This window comes from Garra rufa, chromosome 13, assembly GCF_049309525.1.
Source record: "Garra rufa chromosome 13, GarRuf1.0, whole genome shotgun sequence".
Taxonomy (NCBI): Eukaryota; Metazoa; Chordata; class Actinopteri; order Cypriniformes; family Cyprinidae; genus Garra; species Garra rufa.
Genome location: NC_133373.1, coordinates 11,449,721 through 11,472,823, shown reverse-complemented (window position 1 = coordinate 11,472,823; position 23,103 = coordinate 11,449,721). Strand labels below are relative to the sequence as shown.

The 23,103-nt window shown below is 36.9% G+C and overlaps 1 protein-coding gene across 1 annotated transcript in view; it reads left to right on the top strand.

The window, feature by feature from the left end:
- LOC141283719 (dynamin-2-like) overlaps positions 1–23,103 on the top strand; it is a 44,740-nt gene that overhangs the window by 9,234 nt on the left and 12,403 nt on the right. The window contains exons 3-16 of the mRNA XM_073817032.1: positions 1,046–1,119; positions 3,376–3,525; positions 3,775–3,978; positions 4,075–4,173; positions 5,095–5,255; positions 6,951–7,093; positions 7,287–7,422; positions 7,518–7,585; positions 7,682–7,820; positions 8,342–8,428; positions 8,573–8,643; positions 8,730–8,781; positions 11,831–11,944; positions 18,079–18,188. Of these exons, the coding sequence (XP_073673133.1) occupies positions 1,046–1,119; positions 3,376–3,525; positions 3,775–3,978; positions 4,075–4,173; positions 5,095–5,255; positions 6,951–7,093; positions 7,287–7,422; positions 7,518–7,585; positions 7,682–7,820; positions 8,342–8,428; positions 8,573–8,643; positions 8,730–8,781; positions 11,831–11,944; positions 18,079–18,188 (1,608 nt within the window). The remainder of the gene's footprint in view (positions 1–1,045; positions 1,120–3,375; positions 3,526–3,774; positions 3,979–4,074; positions 4,174–5,094; positions 5,256–6,950; positions 7,094–7,286; positions 7,423–7,517; positions 7,586–7,681; positions 7,821–8,341; positions 8,429–8,572; positions 8,644–8,729; positions 8,782–11,830; positions 11,945–18,078; positions 18,189–23,103) is intronic.

Here is a 23,103-nt window from a genome sequence, read left to right as displayed (position 1 = left end):
TACTTATACTGATTGTATTTATGTAACATTTATAATGATGAACAAAACATGTAAGAATCATAATTGTTTGTTGGTCTCAGAGCTTACTAGATTTTTGTCGATGGAAACTTGGTGACGCTGCTTCCGGGTTGGCCTACAAAATACATAATCACGGCAGCAGCAGCACTTCAGATCGAGGATGGTTTTACCTGCATCCTGCCCTTCTCCCTGGATGCCTTTAACTAGGTCTAATCCAGTGGGACTTCCCCTCTATTTTGGGCAATAGTTCTGTTTTAGATCTGCGCACACCCTATTTCCACTATCATTTTTTATCTTCCAGTGACTTTATCTCTAGCCCGGGATTTAACAGATCAAATTGAAAACACATTTTTCCATGGAAAAGATTTTCCCATCATTGCCTCTTTCAAAATAGAGTGGATAAAGAACAAAAATCAAATTGTTTATAAGACAACCAGGTCCACAACTGGAAGCTGGAAGCAAACTGGAACAAATAGAGTTATGATGATGTTTACACTTTTTGGTGTAATCAAACCACGGTTGGTTTATTTAGAAATAGCTTAGCACTTTAAACATGGGTAGGGGGTATTTTAACGTCACCAGTAAAGAATATCACTGATCCAGATGCAGTTCCTTTACTCTAGACTGTTTTATTTATAGAAAGCACTCTCTGGGAGTCCTCTGCATGTAGATGGTGAAAATTAACTGTTTCTGGATTATGAATTCAATACTTTCTGAGTATTTAAAGCTAAATTGTCTCACAGCTCATTTGAAAACGTACAGGCAAGTACAAGTCGATTGTAAATGTGCCATAAATATCAGAGTATGAGGGTCATGAAGGGTGGGACGAGGTTTATAGTTTCACTGTAAGACTGGACTAGTCCAAGTATGCAGTGACAGAGTCTCTGGCACTGTGCCTCAGACAGGGACTGTGTCAGTGTATCATGTGAGGCAAGTTATACTTTGGCTTGCACTAGGATTTGCCTACCTATTGTATGTTTCTTAAATAAAATCTTTTTTGACATAATGGTCAATACTGTCTTTTCAGAGATTTCCTGCCAAGAGGCTCAGGAATTGTTACAAGGAGACCACTTGTCCTTCAGCTCATCAGTTCAACTACAGGTATAAGCGACACACACACATACACATATTTTAGTTGTAGTACTCAATTAGATATCAGCTACAGTATTAACTCTGAATAGCTCAATATATTTGGATAAAGTGCTTTGCAAAAGTATTCATACCCCTTCATTTTTTCCCCCGTTTTATTTTGCAGCCTTATAACTCACTTCATACACCATCATGACAAAGTAAAAAAAAAACAAAAAAACACAGATTTGTGATAACTTTGCAAATGTATTAAAATAAACTGAAATAAGTACATTGCATAAGTATTCATACCACACTACTTAGTGGAAGCACCTTTAAATCCAAGTCTTTTTGGTATGATGCTTTGCACATCTACAGACATTTTCAGGTTTCTCCGGAAATGTTTGATTGGGTTCAAGGCAAGCCCAGGCTGTGGCTCATTCAATGAGTTCATGTGACAACAGTGTAGGATACTATTTTTGGTTAGGCTTTTACTACAGTCCTAAGCAAAATATAACAACCAGCAAACAATCTAAAATTAAAAACACCATAACGCAATAAAAATACACACATTCATCAAATATAAATATGTAAACCCTAAATAAAATAATGATCATAAAGTTAAAGCTGCATTAATTTTAATACATTTTAGGTCATTCCATAATTCCTTTTACTGACTGGCCAAAGGCTGATCTACATTTTATAAGTTGGTCTACAAGTATTATTATTTATTATCTTATATTTTTTTCAATAATGCCATGTCATTGACTTCTATTCAAAACCAGTTTAAATACAGACTCTATTGTTGTAGTAACAGATTGAAGAGTCTGTCTCCAAATAGTCACAGAATACAATAAATGTGGAAAAAAAAAATTGCATGCAACATAGACATCTTGTCTTCTTTAATGGATACACTGCCATTCAAAAGTTTAGGATCAATAGGATTTTTAATGCTTTTTTTAAGAATTTTCTTATGCTCATCAAGGCTGCATTTAATTGATCAAAAATACTAAAAAATAGTAATACTGTGAAATATTATTATAAAATAATGGTTTTATATTTTAAAATTTCAATTTATTCCTGTGATGCAAAGATTCATTTTCATCAGCCATTACTTCAGTCTTCAGTGTCACATGATCCTTCAGAAATCATTCTAATATGTGACCCTTGATCAAAAAAACTGTCTTTAGTAGCATGGGTATATTTGTAGTAATAGCTAAAAATACATTGTATGGGTCAAAGATATCGATTTTTATTTTATGCCAAAAATAATTAGGATATTAGGTAAAGATCATGTTCCATTAAGATATTTTGTGAATTTTCTACCGTAAATATATCAAAACTTAATTTGTGATTATTAATATGCATTGCTAAAAACTTCATTTGGACAACTTTAAAGGCGATTTTCTCAGTATTCAAATTTTTTTGCACCCTCAGATTCCAGATTTTCAAAGATTGTCCAAAATAGTCCTATCCTAGCAAAACCATACATCAATGGAAAGGTTAGTTATTCAGCTTTAGGATGTATAAATCTCAATTAAAAAAATGTAATGTTTTTTCGGAAACTTCTTTTTTCAGGATTCTTTGATGAACAAAAAGTTAAAAAGAACAGCATTTATTCAAAATAGAAATCTTTTCTACCAATATAAGTCTTTCTTACCACTTTTTTCCAATTTAACACATCGTTAGTGAATACAAATATTAAATTCTTTCGAAAAAACAAACAAAGTATGTTCCAACAAAATATAAGGCAACACATTGATAATAAATCAGCATATTAGAATGATTTCTGAAGGATCATGTGACAATAAAGTATTAATGATGCTAAAAATTCAGCTTTGCAACACAGGAATACATTTTATTTTAAAATATATTAACATAAAAAACTGTTACTTTACAGTGAAATAATATTTCATTTCATTTTTATCAAATAAATGCAGCCTTGATGAGCATAAGAAACATCTTTAAAAAACATTAAATCTAAATTAACAAATTATATTTGATTTTAGTAAGTCAAGTCCATTTTGGTAATATTCTGCTCTGGTTAGTTTTATAAACCATACTAGTTTCCATCTCTTAATAGCCATTATTATGTGGCCTATAGGAGTGTGTACACTGAACACTAGAGGGCAGTGTCTCCTGTGTTAAACAGAATCAATCAGCATATGGAAAGTGGATTTTCAAAAAGTCTTTTAAATTCATGCATTACAAACTGTTGAGCTGTCAGTTCCCTCAAGGCACTATCATCTTCTGATTTCTCTAATTCATGCTTTCCATTCTCCGCCACAGAGCATGCCGAGTTTCTGCACTGTAAAGGAAAGAAGTTTACAGACTTCGATGATGTCCGACGGGAGATTGATGCAGAGACAGACAGAGTCACGGGAACAAATAAGGGCATATCCTCCATTCCCATCAACCTTCGTGTCTACTCTCCAAATGGTATTATTGTCAGAAAAAGTGATTCATTTATTTACATTAATGCTCTTTTGCCTGCAAAGGCTGCATTTTACATCCACATTTTACAAAGTAATTTATTCCTATGATGCTAAAAACAATTGTGCTGCTTAATATTTTTTGGTCTCCTGTTAATGCTGTTTATGATTCAGAGAGATCTCATTTAGATTTTTCCTTTAGAGTTTCCCTGATAAAATATCTGTCTGTCTTTGTTTTCTCTTTATGTTTCTGTAGTTTTGAACCTCACTCTGATAGATCTTCCAGGCATAACTAAAGTACCAGTGGGAGATCAGCCCCCTGACATTGAATACCAGATCAGAGACGTGATCATGCAGTTCATTTGCAGAGAGAATTGTCTCATCCTGGCCGTCACACCCGCTAACATGGATCTGGCTAATTCTGATGCACTTAAACTGGCCAAAGACGTTGATCCACAGGGTGAGTGGGAAAGAGGGGTTATGTCTGTACTCTTGGCAAACTGACATCATCATAATGTTTTGTCTTTCTTCCTGTTTCGCTCGATCTTCCTTTCAGGCCATCGCACCATCGGTGTAATCACTAAGCTGGATCTAATGGACAAGGGCACAGATGTCAGGGACGTGCTGGAGAACAGGTTACTGCCACTACGCAGAGGTACAGTGCGCATGTAGAAATGTGCTGTCAGCAGAGGCCCAATGCAGTTTGGTCTAAAACCTGGGCCACTGCCAAGCAAGTCTGCTGCAGGCTATAGTGGCTAAAACAGGGCCAGGTGCAGAGTCTTCATGCTTCCTGCTTCTGCCTTAATGCATTAGACACACAGAAGTCCAGCTGTGGAGCGGGTTAAGACACTCTAGAAATCCTATTCCTCAGTCATTTATGCAGATCGCAAACAGACTTTCTTGTAGTTGTAGGACATTGACTTATTCTTTTTTGTATTGGGGGTCACAACACGGCTGAATTTTCGATAAATCATATTTTCCTACCTAAAGCCTAAAGTTCAAGAGAATTGAGCTTATGCTCTGGCTAGCTTTTTGACTCCTTATTGTCTAAAAATATTTAGAGAAGTCAACCATTCTCTTTAACCAATGAATATACATGCATTTCCTATAGTCTTCTATGATTTACTGGAGAAGGTTTAAATGGATAGTTCACCCAAAAATCAATATTCTGTCATTAATTACTCACCCTCATGTCGTTCCAAACCCGTAAGACCTTTTTTGATAAGATATTTTTGATGAAATCTGAGAACTTTCTGACCTTGCATAGACAGTAACGCAACTAACAAGTTCAAGGCCTAGAAAGGTAGTAAGAAAATAGTTAAAATAGTCCATTTAACATCATGTGGTTCAACTGTAATTTTATGAAGCTACGGGAATACTTTTTATTCAGTATTTTTTTTTAATCTCTCCATCCTAGTTAAAAGTTGTGGTACTATGCCAAACAAATATTTAAAAAATATTAAAGCAACTGTATGTAAGTTCTGATTGTACACCCTAATTCTAATAAGGATTCATTATAAGGAGAGAACTTTTCCCCTCTACTCAATTTATTTTTGTCTTCCTGTTGTGGTTACAGGTTATATTGGTGTGGTAAACCGTAGTCAGAAGGACATTGAGGGAAAAAAGGACATCAGTGCAGCTCTGGCTGCAGAACGACGGTTCTTCAAGTCACATCCTGCATATAGACATATGGCAGACTGCATGGGCACACCGTACTTACAGAGGCTCCTCAATCAGGTAAGAGAATGAACTATGTATTTCAGACACAAAATACAGTTGCAATCGAATTTATTCAACCCCCAGAGGCAGTACTTTACAAATACAAGCTTTTCTGAAGATCCAGGACTTTATAAAAATGACATCTATAACAGATTACTAGCATATTAAAAGTGGTAATGTCAATATAAAATGTTATGTTTTTGAGCTCTAGGATTTTTAATAACACAGCTGTGTCCTAATTATTCAAGCCCTATTCAACATCACTGTTTTTAGTCACTTATTTGTATGGTGGTCTTAAAACACAATTAAACCTTTAGAAACTCTATTAGAAAACAGATTTAGCTTGAGCTGTTACACATACATACAGTTAGACCATGCATGTGCTAAAGTTTGAGTAGCATATATGGCAAAGTCAACAGAGCTCTCACAAAAGCTATAGAGAAGAAATCATTTTATTAGTTTAGAAAGTCTGAGGCTATATGAATATTTCCAAGATACTAAAAGTTCTCAGAGACACAGCTGGCAGCCTTATGTAAAATGTGTTTTACCAGAAAACATTTGAGGGTGTTGAACAAAAAATCAGAACAATGTACAGCCAAAGATGTGCAAGATGACCTAATGAAAGGATGAAAAACATTTCAATGCAGCGTATAAGGAGAACACTTGACAAGTATGGCCTTTATGTTGAGGCATCTTGCTGAATACCATTCTTGACCAAGAAAAACAAACAGGCCATCTTGAACATGCTACAATTAATTTGGATAGACCTGTGGACTTCTGGAAGAATGTTTTATGGAGTGATGTGACCAAACTGGAACTTTTTGGACTGCTGGATCAGCGGTATGTCTGGTGCAAAAAAGGCAAAACTTGTAAGCAGAAGAACACCATCTCCACAGTCAAACTTGGAGGTGGATCAGTCCTATTACAGGTGTGTTTTACTGTTGTAGGAAGTGGAAATCATGACTGTATGAAGGACATCATCGATTCTTTGAAGTATCAGGCAGTTTAGGCAAGAATTGTGATGCCCTTGGTGCAAAGACAAGTTGATGATCAGTGGACTTTCCTGCAGGTCAATCATCCCAAAGTATACATCCAAATTTACTTATGCTTGGTTCAGGGATCAGTCATAGAATGTTCTCGAATGGCCTGTTCAGTCTCCAGATTTAATTCTCTAAAAATATTTGGTTGAATTTGAGTGGCAAAGCTTGTTCAGGCGAGGAATGGTCTAAGATTGCAGTAGAGAGGTGACAGAAGCTTCTAAGCACTTCCAAGCAACGTTTATTGGTGGTTTTAAAGATTAAAAGATTCTGCAACAAATTTTACTTTGGGGGTTGAATAATTTTGAACATGAACGTTTAGAGCCAATTTGATATTTTTTTCATTACTTATTAACTTAGATTGTTTTCTTCATCCTACTCCTATTCTCTTTTGTTTCATGGTTTGTTTGTTTGTTGTATTGTTGTATTGTTGTGGTATTTTATGTTGCATTACCATGAAAAGAGAATAAATAAATAAATGAATGAACTTGCGTTCTTAGAATTACTCAAATGTGTATTAATAAACATTCTCCAAAATGTCTTGCAGGTCAAGGGAGTTGAATAAATTCAATTTTCAACTGTATGTCTGTAATACATAGTAGTGCACAGATTAAAAATGAAAAATTATACTATTTCTTCACTTTTTTCACTCCTAAATCCCTCTTCAACTCCCTAGCAACTCACCAACCACATTCGTGACACATTACCAGCATTGCGCAGTCGACTACAGGGTCAGCTTCTGTCACTGGATAAAGAGGCAGAGGAGTACAAGTGCTTGAACCCAGATGACCCCTCGCGCAAGACCAAGGCCTTAATGCAGTGGGTTCACACACACTGAGAATAAATAATCACGCACAGATAAACACAAATAAACATGGACACATAGACGCTAGTCTTTATTTTATTGCAGTGCAACATGATTTTTTGTTTACAGCCTAAACAACAAACACATTGCAGATAAGATCTGTAAGATACCACACACACAAACACATACTGTTCCTTTGTTGTCCAGGCTGATACAGCACTTTGGGCTGGATTTTGAGAAGCGGATCGAGGGATCTGGGGATCAGGTGGACACAGTGGAGCTTTCAGGAGGAGCCAAAATCAACCGCATCTTTCATGAGCGTTTTCCCTTTGAGCTGGTTAAGGTGATTTGTTAAAGAAAAATCGATTATTATTACATTCAGAGCTCTGAAATCAAAGCAAATGTTGATTTTTTTTTGTTCATGTTCCACTACATCAGATGGAGTTTGATGAGAAAGAATTACGAAGAGAGATCAGTTACGCCATTAAAAACATCCATGGCATCAGGTACATGTCACTAGCATTTCACAAATGATTTAAAAGTCATTCACATAGAGTATTTTCTCCCTGTACTTAATTTTCTCTCCTCTCTTGCTGATTCAGGACAGGCCTCTTCACACCAGATATGGCCTTTGAAGCTATAGTAAAGAAGCAGATTGTGAAGCTTAAAGGACCGTGTCTTAAGTGTGTAGACATGGTGATTCAGGAGCTCATCAACACAGTACAACAGTGTACCAACAAGGTACAACATCATACTGAGTGAATGAATGTGCATAGACACATGTAAGTCAAAGACTGTAATATAATGTTACAAAAGTATATCAAATGTTTCCTTTAAAGTCAACATGATTTTATTTGAGTTTAAAAGTTTGATTAAACAATCTTTAAATAGTAATTTGGCTGTTGGTTAAACTTTTCCTATAATTTGCAAGACCCAAGTGGACCAACAGGAAGTTATTACATTTTGATGTAAGATCACCAGGACAAAATATATTTTATTAAAACAATGCTTTAAAATGTACTTTAAAATATTTGTACATAAGTGTAAGAAACAGTCATAAAAGTGCAAATACAATTTTTAAACATAAATACTTATATTAATATAAAGTACTAAATAAGCATTTTAGATGTTTTAATACAAAAGATACAAATGAGATTAAAAAGGCATAAAAGACAAGGAACTTGAATTAGGAATGTAAACAGTGGTGGCAATGTTTGTATTTTTTTTTAACTTTTAAACTTTTTTTAAATTTTTGTCCACAGTTAGAGTCCTTTCCAAAACTACGGGAGGAAACGGAGAGGATAGTGACCACACACATTCGGGAACGAGAGAGTCAAGCCAAAGACCAGGTCAGGATGACACCTACACACAACCTTTCTAATTAATCTCTCTTTTTTAGGGTGGTTGAAAAGAACTTTATTAGCAGTTTAATTACAAACTATTGTTTTATCTCATAACTTGTTTTGCATATTCCTGTCTACGTCAACGAACAGGTTTTACTCTCACTAGAGATTCAACTCTCCTACATCAACACAAACCATGAAGATTTTATCGGGTTTGCAAAGTAAGTTTTAAACAACCAATGACAATAGCATAAATAAAACAACATGACGTAAACATTTTTTCCTCCTTTTACACATTTCCTTTCAGCGCTCAGCAGAAAACCAATCAAACAACTAAGAAGCCTTCAGCAGGAAACCAGGTGAGTCACAATGTTTTATGAGCTGATGATATGAACCTGGTATAAATCAGAAAGCATCAGCTAGCAGCGTTTGGAGTCTTTTCTGGAAGGCAGTCTCTTTTCTGCTCAAGCTCTGTTGCTCTTTTGGTCATCTGTCTCACATCAGATAATATGTGGCTTATATGTATGTCTAACATTTTTTCATATTAATCTTGCTCTTGATGGCTTGTGTTTTTACCCCAAGTGCTGTTAATAATTAGTAACTTTTTTCCTCCTTCTCTCTGATGGGTGTTTTTGCCCCCTCTTCTATTGACTTTTAATGTTTAGAATTGGAGGTTATTTGTTTAACTGATAAAATAAGCTCTTACAAATTTAATGTAATTTAAATTTAATGTCAAAAAATGTATGCACTGTACTAATGCACTTACAATGGTAGTCTATGAAGCAACTGAAATAAATGTTAATATACACCATTTCAGATGTATACTTTAGCTACAAAGCTTTGAAAGGAGAAGTTCACTTCCAGAATGAAAATTTCCTGATAATTTACTTACCTCCATGCCATCCAAGTTGTTCATGTCTTTCTTTCTTCAGGCGAAAAGAAATGAATGTTTTTGAGGAAAACATTTTAGGATTTTTCTCCATATAGTGGACTTCAATGGGGATCAACGGGTTGAAGGTCCAAACTGCAGTTTCAGTGCAGCTTCAAAGGGCTCTACACGATCCCAGCCGAGGAATAAGGGTCTTATTTAGCGTAATGATCAGTCATCAGTCAAGAAAACTACAAATTTATATACTTTTTAGCCACAAATGCTTGTCTTGCACTAGCTCGAACTCACGCATTATGTGAGTATGATGTAGGCGGAAGTTCTGACCCAGTGTTTACAAAGAAAGTCAGTGCCCTTTAAAAAAAACATAAAACAACAATGTAATTTTGAAGATGGAAGAGAAAATTAGATGGAGTTTTATGCCCTACCCTACCTTTTTAATCCGAAGTACACAGACGTAAAACTAACCGCATGTGACTTTTCCAATGTTAGACCTGCATACACATCAGAGGGCATTTTTGGTTAAAAATTTTTATTTATTTTAACCAATCATTTCGCTAGGTAAGACTCTTATTCCTCGGCTGGGATTGTGTAGAGCCCTTCGAAGCTGCATTAAAACTGCGATTTGGACCTTCAGCGCATTGGCAACCACTGAAGTCCACTATATGGGGAAAATTCCTGGAATGTTTACCTAAAAAAACTAAATTATTTTGCAACTGAAGAAATCTTGAATGACGTGGGGCTGTGTAAATCATCTGGAAGTGTTTAATATTGTATGTGTTCAATTGAAATTACTGTAATAAAATCAATAAAAGGATGATTTAGACAACCTACAACTCAAAAAACACATTTTTGTTTTATTTTAGTTATAAATGGATGACTGTAAAAGGTTTTCCCTATGTTTTTGAACATTCAGGGTGTGAAAACAATTTTCTGTGGTAATAGAATTGGACTAGTATTGAACCTGGACCATTCCTGTAATTTTATAAGGACATTGTATGCTGATCTGTGTTCATATCTCCTCCACTGTGCACTGTGCAACATGTGTGCTGTTTGTTGTACATGTCTAATCTTTACTAATTGAATCCTTCCATTGCTTAGGAAATTGAATTGGTATTTTAGTATTGGTGATACTGTAACATTTCACAAAGTGGAAAGGAATAAATGTAGAGTGGCAGCGTGCCAGGAGAGATGGCCAAGCTCACTGGTGCCACCTTAATGCTTTTATTCTCTCCTCTCTGCTGATGTTTTAGGGTGCTGCCCCTCCACCATCCAGTCAAATTGTACGAGTCCAGTGTCTGTAAGCCTTACCTACTGTCTACCAGCGTCACATTTGTGTTTGTGTCTACAAAAACAGCAAAATCACGTCTTCCTTTTTCCTGCTTTATTTTCCACCCTTTGGTGCTGCTGTCACATAAATCAAAGACATTCTGGGACTCAGAAATTCAGATTTTTACGACTCCTGCTAAAACACTCCCTGAACGTTGTTGCACAGTGTGTTTAACATGCACTAAACTTCCCTAAAGACTCCTTAATCAGCGTATATACACATGAGTCCGTCCAAAACATGACTCATTTGACCTTTGAACTCTTTTTCTGAATCCTGATTCGCCCAGCAGTGTCTTTTAAATCCAAACAGCCTGAAGAAATCCTAAACCACTTCCTAAAACCTTCTTCTATTAATTATCTGCTTTATTTATCCTCCTGTTCATCATCATGTCTCTGAATCACTGTAATGTAATTATGTACTGTTTGTGAATGAACCTCCTTACAGTTTGCAGCCCTGTAGGCACATAAGTAAACAGAATCGTGTGTATGTGGGCGCTAATGTTAAAAACAGGTTGGAATCTCAAACTTCTCTTTGATCTCAGTCCATTTGGCCTGTGTGTGTTTATGTATACGTGCGTTTGGGTGTGTGTTCGCAGTTTTTGATTTTAAACAAAAATGTTGTGTGCTGCAAACTTGAGGTTGGTACAGTCACAAAATAAAGAAAATGTTTTTGTTTTATTGTTTTTGACATTCGATTAAAACAGTGGGTGAAGAAAAATGCATTGGAGAAGGTTTATTTTATATATACATTGTATGTATAATGGAGAAATGCATTCTTGTGGTCTTCTTTTTTTTGTTTTTTAAAAAGAATAGTTCATAGTAATTACTAAACAACAACTGTTCATGATTTTGAAACTGAATGAATGACGCACAGGATAAAACTCTGTTTTGACAGTCATGATAAGCCTAAATCAGCCAGAAAAATGACTCATATTTCCTACGGGATGTTTTGGACCTTTCCCCCTCCTCTCTTTGCCATCCCGACCTTCTGTTTCCTTTTCTTTCTTCACCCCCACCCTCTCATCCCTCCATCTATTGTTCTATCTAATGTAAATGCCAAGTACAATTTATTACCTGGTTCCAGATTTGACTGCTTCTTTAATTTTCATCTTTTTATTTCTCAAAGGAAAAGAGAATCTCATTTGAATCTTATTTTGAACCCAGACCTTTCACCTCTGACTTTTGCCCCTCAGGTGATTCGCAAGGGCTGGTTAACCATCAACAACATCAGTCTGATCAAGGGAGGGGCCAAGGAGTACTGGTTCATGCTCACCGCAGAGAGTCTGTCCTGGTTTAAAGATGATGAGGTGAGTAAGTGCGTTAGAGAATTAAATGTGCTCTTTCATTCATTTAATGACTTTATGATGATCATGGGAAAATACATTCTTCAGTGCTGCTTAAAGTTCCCTGTCAGGTTGTGGTGGCATTCATTGGCCGGTCTCTGTGTCAGTCACACTGTGTGGCCTGTCAGGCGGGCTGCCATCTGTCTGCCTGTCTGTGCCTGCTGTACAGGTGCAGGAAGTTCTGCACAGCAAGTGTAGACAGGCAGACAGACAACGCTCTCAGTCAATGGCAGCACAGCCTGCTTCTCCCGACCGGAAGCCGGAAGCAAAGGGGCAAGAGAGAGAGCAAAAATCATGTGTTACAAATACAAACACGCATGTACTCTAAAAGTGTAATCATTACATTTAATATACATTTTCATGCTTCTCTTATGCCATTTATCAATTAAGATATTGAAATGACAGTTAAATTCACATGTAACAACTCTAAAAATTCTCATTTGGTTCAATCCCTCTTTTCCTCCTTTGCTTCTTATTTTACTTGCTCCCTTTCCTGGTATACCCCCACCGTCTCTCTCTGTCCATTGGGAATTAAGGCATTTGGTCTGGATCACCCTGACACAGCTGGAAGCCCCCCAAGTCAAACTAACACACAAACACACACACACACACTCTTTTTAAACACACACAGACGCAGACACACTTACTCTCACCAGTCGGCCTGACTGCCAAATGTATGCGACTATATAAGCAAACACTAATTTTAATGAATACTGAAACTCAAAACCCGCTCAGCACTTCAAACGGAGGAATTCGTATAAACACTGGTATATTTTTCTGAAAGTCACACACCTTTTAAGCTCACATCTAAACTCAGAATTATAAACTCTGTTGGCATTTAGATTAATATGTGTTAAAATGACGACTTCCTTTAAAATCAGCATTGAGTTTAAGATGAGTTTTTAAATATTGGTAGACTTCATTAGGAGTTGGCTGGATTTACAGTTTCTCATTCTGCTGAATCCATTATTGCAGTCAAGATTTGACTCTTTCCCTCTCTATCTTTTACTTTCTCTTCTTTTAATTCTGTCTCTGTGGTTGGCAGTCTCACTGGGGCCATACACATTCCTGGGTGGAAAATTGTAAGACTTTCTCCAAACACCATCCAGCCTCCTAGAGCCTGCCGAAAGAGAGAAAGAAGAGAGGAGAGAGGAAGAGATACAGCCCCTCACCCTTTGCAGCAGATCACATTGCAATTCTCACACATTCTATGTGCACATACACATTCTCGCATTAAGCGGATCACTTCTTTACCCTTAAAAACCTAATCGGACTTGCATCGGATGTTACCTTCCTTTCTCTAAATCTGTCCCAGTTCTGATGGGCCGAGACTGCTGGTTTGGGTTAATCAGCGCCCAACACTAAACAGACACGCATTCCTGCAGTCTTCCCTCTCTCTCTCTTTCTGAGGCGAGCTGCATGAGGGAAAACAGATGACTTGTGCACCCCTCCACTTCTGTTAGCATTTGGCATAATTACTTTTTTTCACCTCTCATCCGCAAGTTAGAATGCATACATGCAACGAGTATTTGCTACTCAAACCCCTAGAAGGGCCTTCTGCACATCTCAAGACCTATGGTCAATAAAAAAACTAGCCAGACACCTTGAGCTTTTATATAAACCTTATGCGTGCACAGCTTGTATGTGTTTACACATACACGGCGGTGATGACTGCTAGAACCGTTTTCATTTAATATAATTCAAATGGCAGTTTCGTGATGTACATGCCGCCTACGTCAATCATGGAGAAACCTCTTCTGGGTCATTACCGCCAACTTTGAGTCCACAGAGACATGCAGTATCACCAACACTGGTGTACACAACAAACCAAACATAGCAGAGTCTGACTTTTCACCTGGAGTGTGTGTTTTTGCTTGAGTTTGAGAGTTTGCGTCGGTTGTCCAGCGATGTGAGTCCATGCACAGTCTAACCAATGTGCAGACTACTGTACACCAGTATGATCCTGAACAGGTAGTCTGAACACTGGGATGACGGAGCAGGAGATAGTTCCAGCCCTCTCTGTCTCACTCTCTTTCTCTCTCTCTCTTTTCACCTCTTTTTCTTTATCTACTTCAATCACTCAGTCCAACCCTGCTGGCCTCGACCTTCACAGGAGGCGGTAGAAGATGCAAAATAAACAGGACCGAAATAGACTCCATTGCTTCTATCTCATTCTCAGTCGGGATGACGCCAATGTAGAGGACACGGAGAGAGCCGCTCCAGACGTCCGTTTACCCGTTCTTGACTTTCTCAGTTCCGTCTCGTCCCCGGCTGCCGTTTTCCCGTGTCGGTTTGCAGTATCCAGCCTTGACGTGGCACATTCGCTCCCACAGCCGCCTATCTGGCAGGACGTTCATAGAAGGCATAGCAAAAAAGAGGGAATGAGGAGTTAGAGAAGGAAGGAGAGAGAGACAGAGAGAGAGAGAGGGAGAAAGAGAAGAGAGGGAGGGACCCCACTGGCCATATAAGGGTTGATGGGACCCTTGGGGAATAAACTTTTGGAGTGGTCCGTTGTTTCTCAATTCCTCTCTTTCTTTCAATCTTTTGGTCCGACTCGCTCCTATCCACTTCTGTCTTTCTCCCTCCGTCCTCTCTCGGTACTCCCAGCCATCCTCCGGACTTCCCTGCCCCATCTCTCTCTCTCTCTCTCTCTCTCTCTCTCTCTCTCTCTCTTTCTCACTCGCTCTCTCTCTAAAGCGGTACCAGATGTTGTATTCTTAACGCCAGCCTGTCATTTCAAACTTTTTTTTCAACCTCTAAAAACTCAGGCAGGAAGTGGGCCCCTCTGGAATGAAAAAAGAGAGAAAGTTTTCGAGGGGAGCAAAAAAGGAGGGGTGCAAGGAGTCAAGGAGGACAAAAAGAGATAGTGTAGTAGAAGTTTAAAGGAATAGTTCCCCAAAAAGTCCACATTTTGTCATTGTTTGCTTACCCTCGTTCTTACGAATCCGTGTGCTGTTGTTTTTTGATGAATTGTTGTTCGACACATTGATAGCTCAGTGCTCAGGGCCTGTCGAGCGCCACAAAGAAACGTAAAAGTGCTCCATACAACTGTAGTCCATAAAAGTGTCCATTATCCAAAAAAGTAATAATGTGAAATATTATTACAATTTAAAATAACATATTTGTATTTTAATAGATTTTAAAAATGTGATTTATTCCTGTGATAGCGAAGCTAAATTTTCAGCATCTTTACTCCAGTCTTTAGTGATCCTTCAGAATCATTTTAATATGCTGATTTGGTGCTCACCTAACATTTCCTATTATCATCCATGTAGAAAACGGCATCTATTTAAAACAGAAATCTTTTGTAACATCATAAATGTCTCACGTTTGATTAGTTGTGTTATTGCTGAATAAGAGTATACATTTCTTAAAATAAATCTGATAACTGATAACAATCTGATATTGTCTTCATAAGGCTTATAATGTTGTGCACAAAATGTGTAGACCACCTCAATGTCGCCTTTTTGTTCTTTTTGGCGCTTGTCGGCTCTGGTTTTCGCGAACTGTTGTTGTATGGCAACAATATGTAATGATTTCTCAAGAATGTCTACTTTTGTGTTTGGAATGAGATAAAAGTGAGTGTGACGATAGATGGTTTTTTTTGTTGTTGTTGTATGTTCTTTAAAGTCAGAAAACAATCAGGTTTTTGAACATTGTTCGATGGCCTAGTTGATAGAAAATACTCCCTTCCAAGAAAATTCCTACGCAGTCGCTCCGTCAGACTCAATCACTGATAGCGGCATCATTCGGCGTTCTCTTCCCCTTCTGTTTTTCATTTTTACTCTTTTTAGAGTGTTTCCCCTCACACTTTCATCCCTTGTTCTTCTCTTTCTCTCCCACATCTCCGTTCCGTTATTTGCAATGTAATCCAAGCCGTTTCCTGAGACCCCAGCCCCTCCTGTACAGACAGAGGGAGGAGAGAGGGGGAGCTCTTTTTCTTTTCCTCCTTTTTTTTCAGACGAAATGTTGTGTTTTAGAGCCTTGGTCCGAATAATGACTTCCACATGTGGGCCCTCACTCTCTATCTCTCAATTCCTCATTCTTTTTACTTCTTTATTTCTCAATCCTTTACTCAAGGAGTGAAAACCTATGGCATCTCTCATGTGCATGTTTTTTTTGTTTTGTCCTGGGCCTAAAGCCATCCTGAGGAATTGATCTACCGTAGATTCTTTTATTGTTTCTACACTCTTGGCTTTCTTCCTCATAGTCATCTTCCCTAGTTCACACCATTTTAGAATCTGGTTAAAGAGATAGTTTAGCCAAAACTGAAAATAAATGTCATTATTTAGTCACCATGATGCTGTTTCAAGATTGTGTAATTTTCTTTCTTCTGTGGAACACAAAGGAGGAATGTGCTTGTCATTCTTTTCCATGCAGTTAAAGTAACAAGAGTTCAAGCTTAAAAAACCTAAAAGTTTCATATTAGTGGTTCATACAACTTGTGTGCTATGTTCCAACCTTTTGGAGCTACAATGGAAACTTTTGGAACGTCCAACCTAGCTGTCCTTTTCTCTTAAAAATAAAGGTTCTAAAGGGGGTTTATGCATTAATTCCACAGAAGAACCATTTTTTTTCAATTAAAATGTTCCTGGATGTTAAAGATTCTTCACAGAACCATCAAAGCCACAAAGAACGTGAATTTTCAAGACCATCTGCATGTTCATGAGTTTACAAGAGATATCTGGATCCTGAACAGATCTTTTTAGTTAAAGGAGAAGTTTACTTCCAGAACAAAAATTTACAGATAATGTACTCACCCCCTTGTCATCCAAGACGTTCATGTCTTTCTTTCTGCAGTCGTAAAGAAATTATGTTTTTTGAGGAAAACATTAAGTGGACTTCTATGGTGCCAAAAATGGCAGTTTAAATGCAACTTCAAAAGGTTCTAAACAATCCCAGCCGAGGAAAAAGGGTCTTATCTAGCAAAGCGATTGGTTGTTTCCTAAAAAAAATGTACAATTTATATACTTTTTAATCTCAAATGCTTGTTTTGTCTAGCTCTGCATGTACTCTGTGTATTCCGGTTCAAGACACGGCATGTTGAAAAACTTCCATCTCATTTTCTCCTCCATCTTCAAAATTGTCCTACATCGCTGCAAAAGTGTTCACAAAGTGAACATGCAAAGAAGGTAAAACAGCGATGTGGGATGATTTTGAAGTTGGAGGAGACAAGGGGGTGAGTAAATTATCCGTACATTTTTGTTCTGGAAGTGAACTTATCCGTTAATTGGTTGATCTGGTTCACAAAAGTTGTCTAAATTACTCGTTCATGAATTAGACTAATCCATTTCTTAAGTTCAGTGATTCATTGGATAGCAGCTCACTAGAGAGGCAGGTTATCCATAAATAATGACTTGAAATTGTGACAGTTTTAAATATGAAAATCTCCAGTCCCCGTTCATTGTAATTAAATAAAAAAGAGCAACCAGCACTTAATAATTTCTTCCTTTGTGTCCCACGAAAAACAATGTCACACACCGGTTTAGACAAGCATGAGGGTAAATGATGTCAAAAATTCCCTATTTGGGTAAACTATTCCTTCAACACACATTTTGAAAAACTAATACAGTTTGTTGACCGTTTTTGTTTCTCAAAACTTTGCTATGTTTGAATGTTAAAAAGGTGCTCATGCTCTCTAGATAGGTAGCTCAGTAAGACTGAAAAGGATAATTCACCCAAAAGTACTCACCCTCATGTCGTTCCAAACCTGTAAGACCTTCGTTCATCGTCTAAACACAAATTAAGATATTTTTGATGAAATCCGAGAGCTTTCTGACCCTCCATAGACAGCAACACAACTACCACGCACAAAAAGTATTCTCGTAGCTTCATAACATTAAGCTTGAACCACTGATGTCAAATGGAATATTTTAACAATGTACTTACTACCTTTCTGGGCCTTGACGTTTCAGTTGCATTGCTGTCTATGCAGGGTAAGAAAGCTCTTGGATCTGTTTAAAAATATCTTTGTGTTCCGAAGATAAACAAAGCACTTATGGGTTTGGAATGACATGAGGGTGAGTAATTAATGACAGAATTTTCAGTTTTTGGTGAACTATCCTTTCAAGATGTCTATTGTCTGTCTTATTTTCTAGGAGAAGGAAAAGAAATACATGCTTCCTCTGGACAACCTGAAGGTGCGAGACATAGAAAAGGGCTTCATGTCCAGCAAACATGTCTTTGCCATCTTTAACACGGAGCAGAGGTCAGTTATACCACCTACACACACTCCAAAAGAGAAAATGTTTTTTCAAAGAATGTTTTTTAACTTTAAAATGATGTAAAGAACACTCAAGAGTTCACACGCCATATGAAGTAGACTTATATTGTAGACGCAGCTAAAGAAGAATTCAGCCCTCTGAGTGATCAGTGTTTGTGCGTGTGTGAGAGTGTGTGCTCTGAGAACTCAGCCATTAGCGGACAAGCAAATAACAATCCAGTAAACAGTCTGCACATATTACAACCAAATTTCATGGCTTTGTTGTTTCATTGGTCGTTAAAATGTTGGACAAATTGTAAAGACCCGAGCATCACTGTTAATATTGTTCATGGGGTTGGTAATTTGGTGGGAAAAGTCATTGTCTAGTGGATTATAAAATTACTGAAAAATTCAAAAGGCAAGGAGAAACAACATCCTAGCATCATGGAAGTAGGAATTGTAGAAAAGTTATTCTAAAGTTATTTTAGAGTAGAATTTGATATTCACACTCTCTCTCTCTCTTTCTCTCTCTCTCTCTCTCTCTCACACACACACACACACACACACACACGCACATTCCATTCTACGACATCTGGACTATTAATCAGTTAGATCTTTCTTCTCCTCTTTTAATATGTTTCTCTCTGCCACAACCAGTTTTTTTTCCCTCCGTGTGTTTTTATTCTCTGGTGCAATTTGTTCTCGGAGATCCTGGCTGCTTTCTAATGGAGGGTTTTTCAGAGTTTCATGTCTGTCATCTTGTCTTAACCACACATGATATATGTAAAAAGAGGTCACTTTTTGAAAGTTGATGTTCTATTCAGCTGCGATGAGTGATAGGACTTGAATTCTATTTCTAGATAGTCCCGCCAATGGTGAAATTGCATGGTCAAAATCTTGCACCATTAAACGGTATGACACTTGGGTTGGGCGATATGGCAAAAAATTAAAATCTCGATTTTTTTTTTTTTAGGCATTTGACCGATTCTCGATTTTTAATTAATCACCTTGAAAATTTAACTACAACAAGATTAAACTTTTTTTTATTAACCCTCTAGTTAAAGAAAAGTCTGTTCCAAGTGCACCACACATGAAGTTGTCAACATGATGTAAATGTTAAACAAATCACTTGTTAAGTACACTCTTAAAAATAAAGGTGCTTTAAAAGGTTCTTCACAGCGATGGAATAGAAGAACCATTTTTGGTTCTACAAAGAACCATTCAAACTTATCTTGTACATTTTATATGTTAAGAAATAATATGAGGAAAATGCTTTAAAATAAAATCTCAAAAGTCAAGATAATTCAACTTCAAAAGGACTGAAAGTATAACACCAGTGGACTATTATTAACTATAAATGTTCTGCAAAAAAAAAAAAAAAACTATAAATAGCAGCTTTCAGCCTGTCATCATAATGCAAAAATGAAATATCAAAAATTACATATAGTAGTAGCTTTGTTTTTTTACAGTTTTTTTTACAGTTGCGCTGCATTTCAATACTTTTTTCTATGTAAACATGCATGCATTTGACTGTCCCATTCGCATCTCTTGCAGCGTCTCATGCATTTAACAGGATTCTAAAAATGCAGTGGATCATTCTTTTCTCTTGATATAATTGCCATATTATCAAAGTGTCTAATTCTAATATTTGGTAATATTTCTATTCAAATTGCAATTCCTCGATTTCTAAAAAAATAAAATCATAGCAAAACATTACATTTTAATTAATCAATGAAATCGAAAAAAATCTGATAACTACAAGTTCTAAGTCTGGAGTTGGCAAGACATTTAAATGTTTTTAAAAGAACTCACAAAACCTTTTTCAGAAATGTTTAAGAAAAAAAGGCCATTGAGTTTTAACAGACTCCGTAAAGCCTGCGGTGGGTTTGGTGGGGGGAATTGAGAATAATTGGGCATTGCGATATGATTGGATATGACAGGTTATGTTCAACTGTGATTGGTTCTTGCAAAAAAATCACGCATTTAGTGTTTTTGTGCACATTCTACGATTCTTAATGAACAATAAAATGATGTTAATGGGAAGACTAATTTAAAAGAGTAAGTAAACAGCTCACACACTTACAGTATATATAACCACTTTGTTATGTCAAAATAAGACTTAATTGGCATGAAAACATGATATGTGGGAAGTTTTACTGAGTAATAAGCATGGTGAAATTTAAAAGCTTTAATGACTGATGATCCAAAAAATAAAAAATAGTTAAAAGTTAAAGGATTAGTTTACTTGCAGAACAAAAATGTACAGATAATGTACTTACCCCCTTGTCATCCAAGATGTTCATGTCTTTCTTTCTTCAGTCATAAAAAATGATGTTTTTGAGGAAAACATTTCAGGATTTCTCTCCATATAATGGATATGTACGGTGCCCCCAAGTTAGAACTTACAAAATGCAGTTTAAATGCAGCTTCAAAGGGCTCTAAACGAGAAAGAAGGGTGTTATCTAGCGAAACGATTGGTTATTTAAAAAAAAAATTAACAATTTATATATTTTTTTAACCTCAAGTGCTCGTCTTGTCTTGTGTCTGCGATGAGCATGTATAGTCTGTGTAATCCGGCTCAAAACAGTTAGGGTATGTTGAAAAACTCCAAATTTGTTTTCGTCTTTAACTTTAAAATCATCCTGCATTGCTGTTTTACCTTTTTTTTGTAAAGGGCGCTTGATCTTCTTTATATGTTCACGTTGTAAACACTGGCTCGGTACTTCTGCAGCAATGTAGAACAATTTTGAAGTTGGGGAAGAAAACGAGATGGGAGTTTTTCGACATACCCTAACTGTATTGACCCAGATCACACAGACTATGCATGTGCATCGCAGAGACGAGACAAGACTAGCATTTGATGTTAAAAAGTATATAAATTGTCAATTTGTTTCGAAAATAACCAATCGTTTCGCTAGATAAGACTCTTTTTCTTCGGCTGGGATCGTTTAGAGCCCTTTGAAGCTGCGTTTAAACTGCATTTTGGAAGTGAAAACTTGGGGGCACCCTAGAAGTCCACTATATGGAGAGAAATTCTGAAATGTTTTCCTCAAAAAACAATTTCTTTACGACTGAAGAAAGAAAGACATGAACATCTTGGATGACAAGGAGGTGAGTACATTATCTGTAAATTTTTGTTCTGGAAGTGAACTAATCCTTTAACTATTAAAAAGAATACTTAATATATAAAATCTATTGTTTAAATTGTTACTGCCTTGAGTTGATGAGATTTACACTTGGCTTTAGTAAAATAATTCTATAAAATATTAATTACATGATTGTTAATCTAAAAATATAAAATCGATTTTTTTTTTCCTTTTCTGATAGTGTAAGTAATGTTTATTTAACCAAGAAATACAACAGGGACATTCATTTACATTTGACTTTATTTGAAATAGAACCTTTCTAACATTAGAAATGTCTTTATTGTCACTTTCAATCAATTTAATGCATCCTCAGTGAATAAAAGTAGAACTTTCTTATTAAAAAAATCATTTTTAACTCACTCAAAACTTTTGAACGGTAGTCAAGACAGTTTTATTCTTTATGGTACTTGTGTTTGCAAAGGCAATTAATGGACCATCAGTGAGCATGTCACACTAACCAATCCAAGACTGTTGATTTTGCCTCGCGAAGGAAGAAATCTTGTCTCAGAAAATTGTAGCCAAAATTATCTCAGCAAGAGTGCACTGGAGTCACATCTGGTAGTCACAGCACACACACATACACATACACATACACATACACATACACATACACATGTGTGACATATAACCCCATTTCACATGCACACCTTTACATTTTCAAACATAAGCACACTCTACCTTCACAGTAATACTTCACAGAAAGCGCGACAGAAACAGGGGGCGCAGTAGGACACAATTCTGGCACATTCCTGGCCAGTCTCTCCTTCAGTGTCCCTCCCTGCTCTCTTTTTCTTTCTGTCTCTCACATTCTGTCTTTAGAAACACAGCCTCTTTCGTTTTCAAGTGCGGGTGTGTCTGGGATTGATTAGCTGCTTAATTGGAGAGATGTTGGTATGCTGTGGTGAACGCACACACACACAGCTTTGACAGTGAGAGAGGCATGGCAGACTATTGTAAACACACCCAAGACTGCACCACAATCAATCAGATGCTCTCACACACTCCACACACACACTCACACACACTCACATCCATCACTTCAAGCACTCTGTATAAAGATATTCAAGCTCTCATAAACTCCACACTCATTCCCGCTCACCAGCAGAAACATACCACCCAGCACTCTGAAAAATCCCCTTTTTTCTCTCTTGCTCTCTTATACACACACACACACACACACACACACACACACACACACACACACACACACACACACACACACACACACACACACACACACACACACACACACACACACACTATTTAATGATCTAATGATTCATACTGTGCCCTTCACATCCACTAACTCCCTAGTGTCAGAGCGACTGGTGATGTCAGGAGGTAGATGTTGTTTTGTCACAGCAGTGACACCAATCTGGCATGGAATGGGAAAAGGAGAGAGTAAAAAGCAGAGAGCTTTGTCATCCACTTTCTTCTACTTTTTTTGCATCAGAGTGTGCATTACATCCAGATTCATATATGACGACGAGTATGTTATGTGCGTTTCTGGACTCACTCAGGGCTGTGATTAAAGGAATGTTTTGGATTTACCATAAGCTATGACATCTGAAACATTGTAACAATTACCGCAGAGAATAATTACGACCCGCTCGTCAGTTCGTAAAAACAAACAAAAGTAGTTTTTACAGTAACAGATTTACAAAGGAAACCTCTCCCCATAGACACTTGTAAGTTCATTACAGTAAATGTGATTTTTGTTTTGTTTTTACAAACAGTATTTAACCCATAACATTCATTTGAAATTGCGTTCAGTG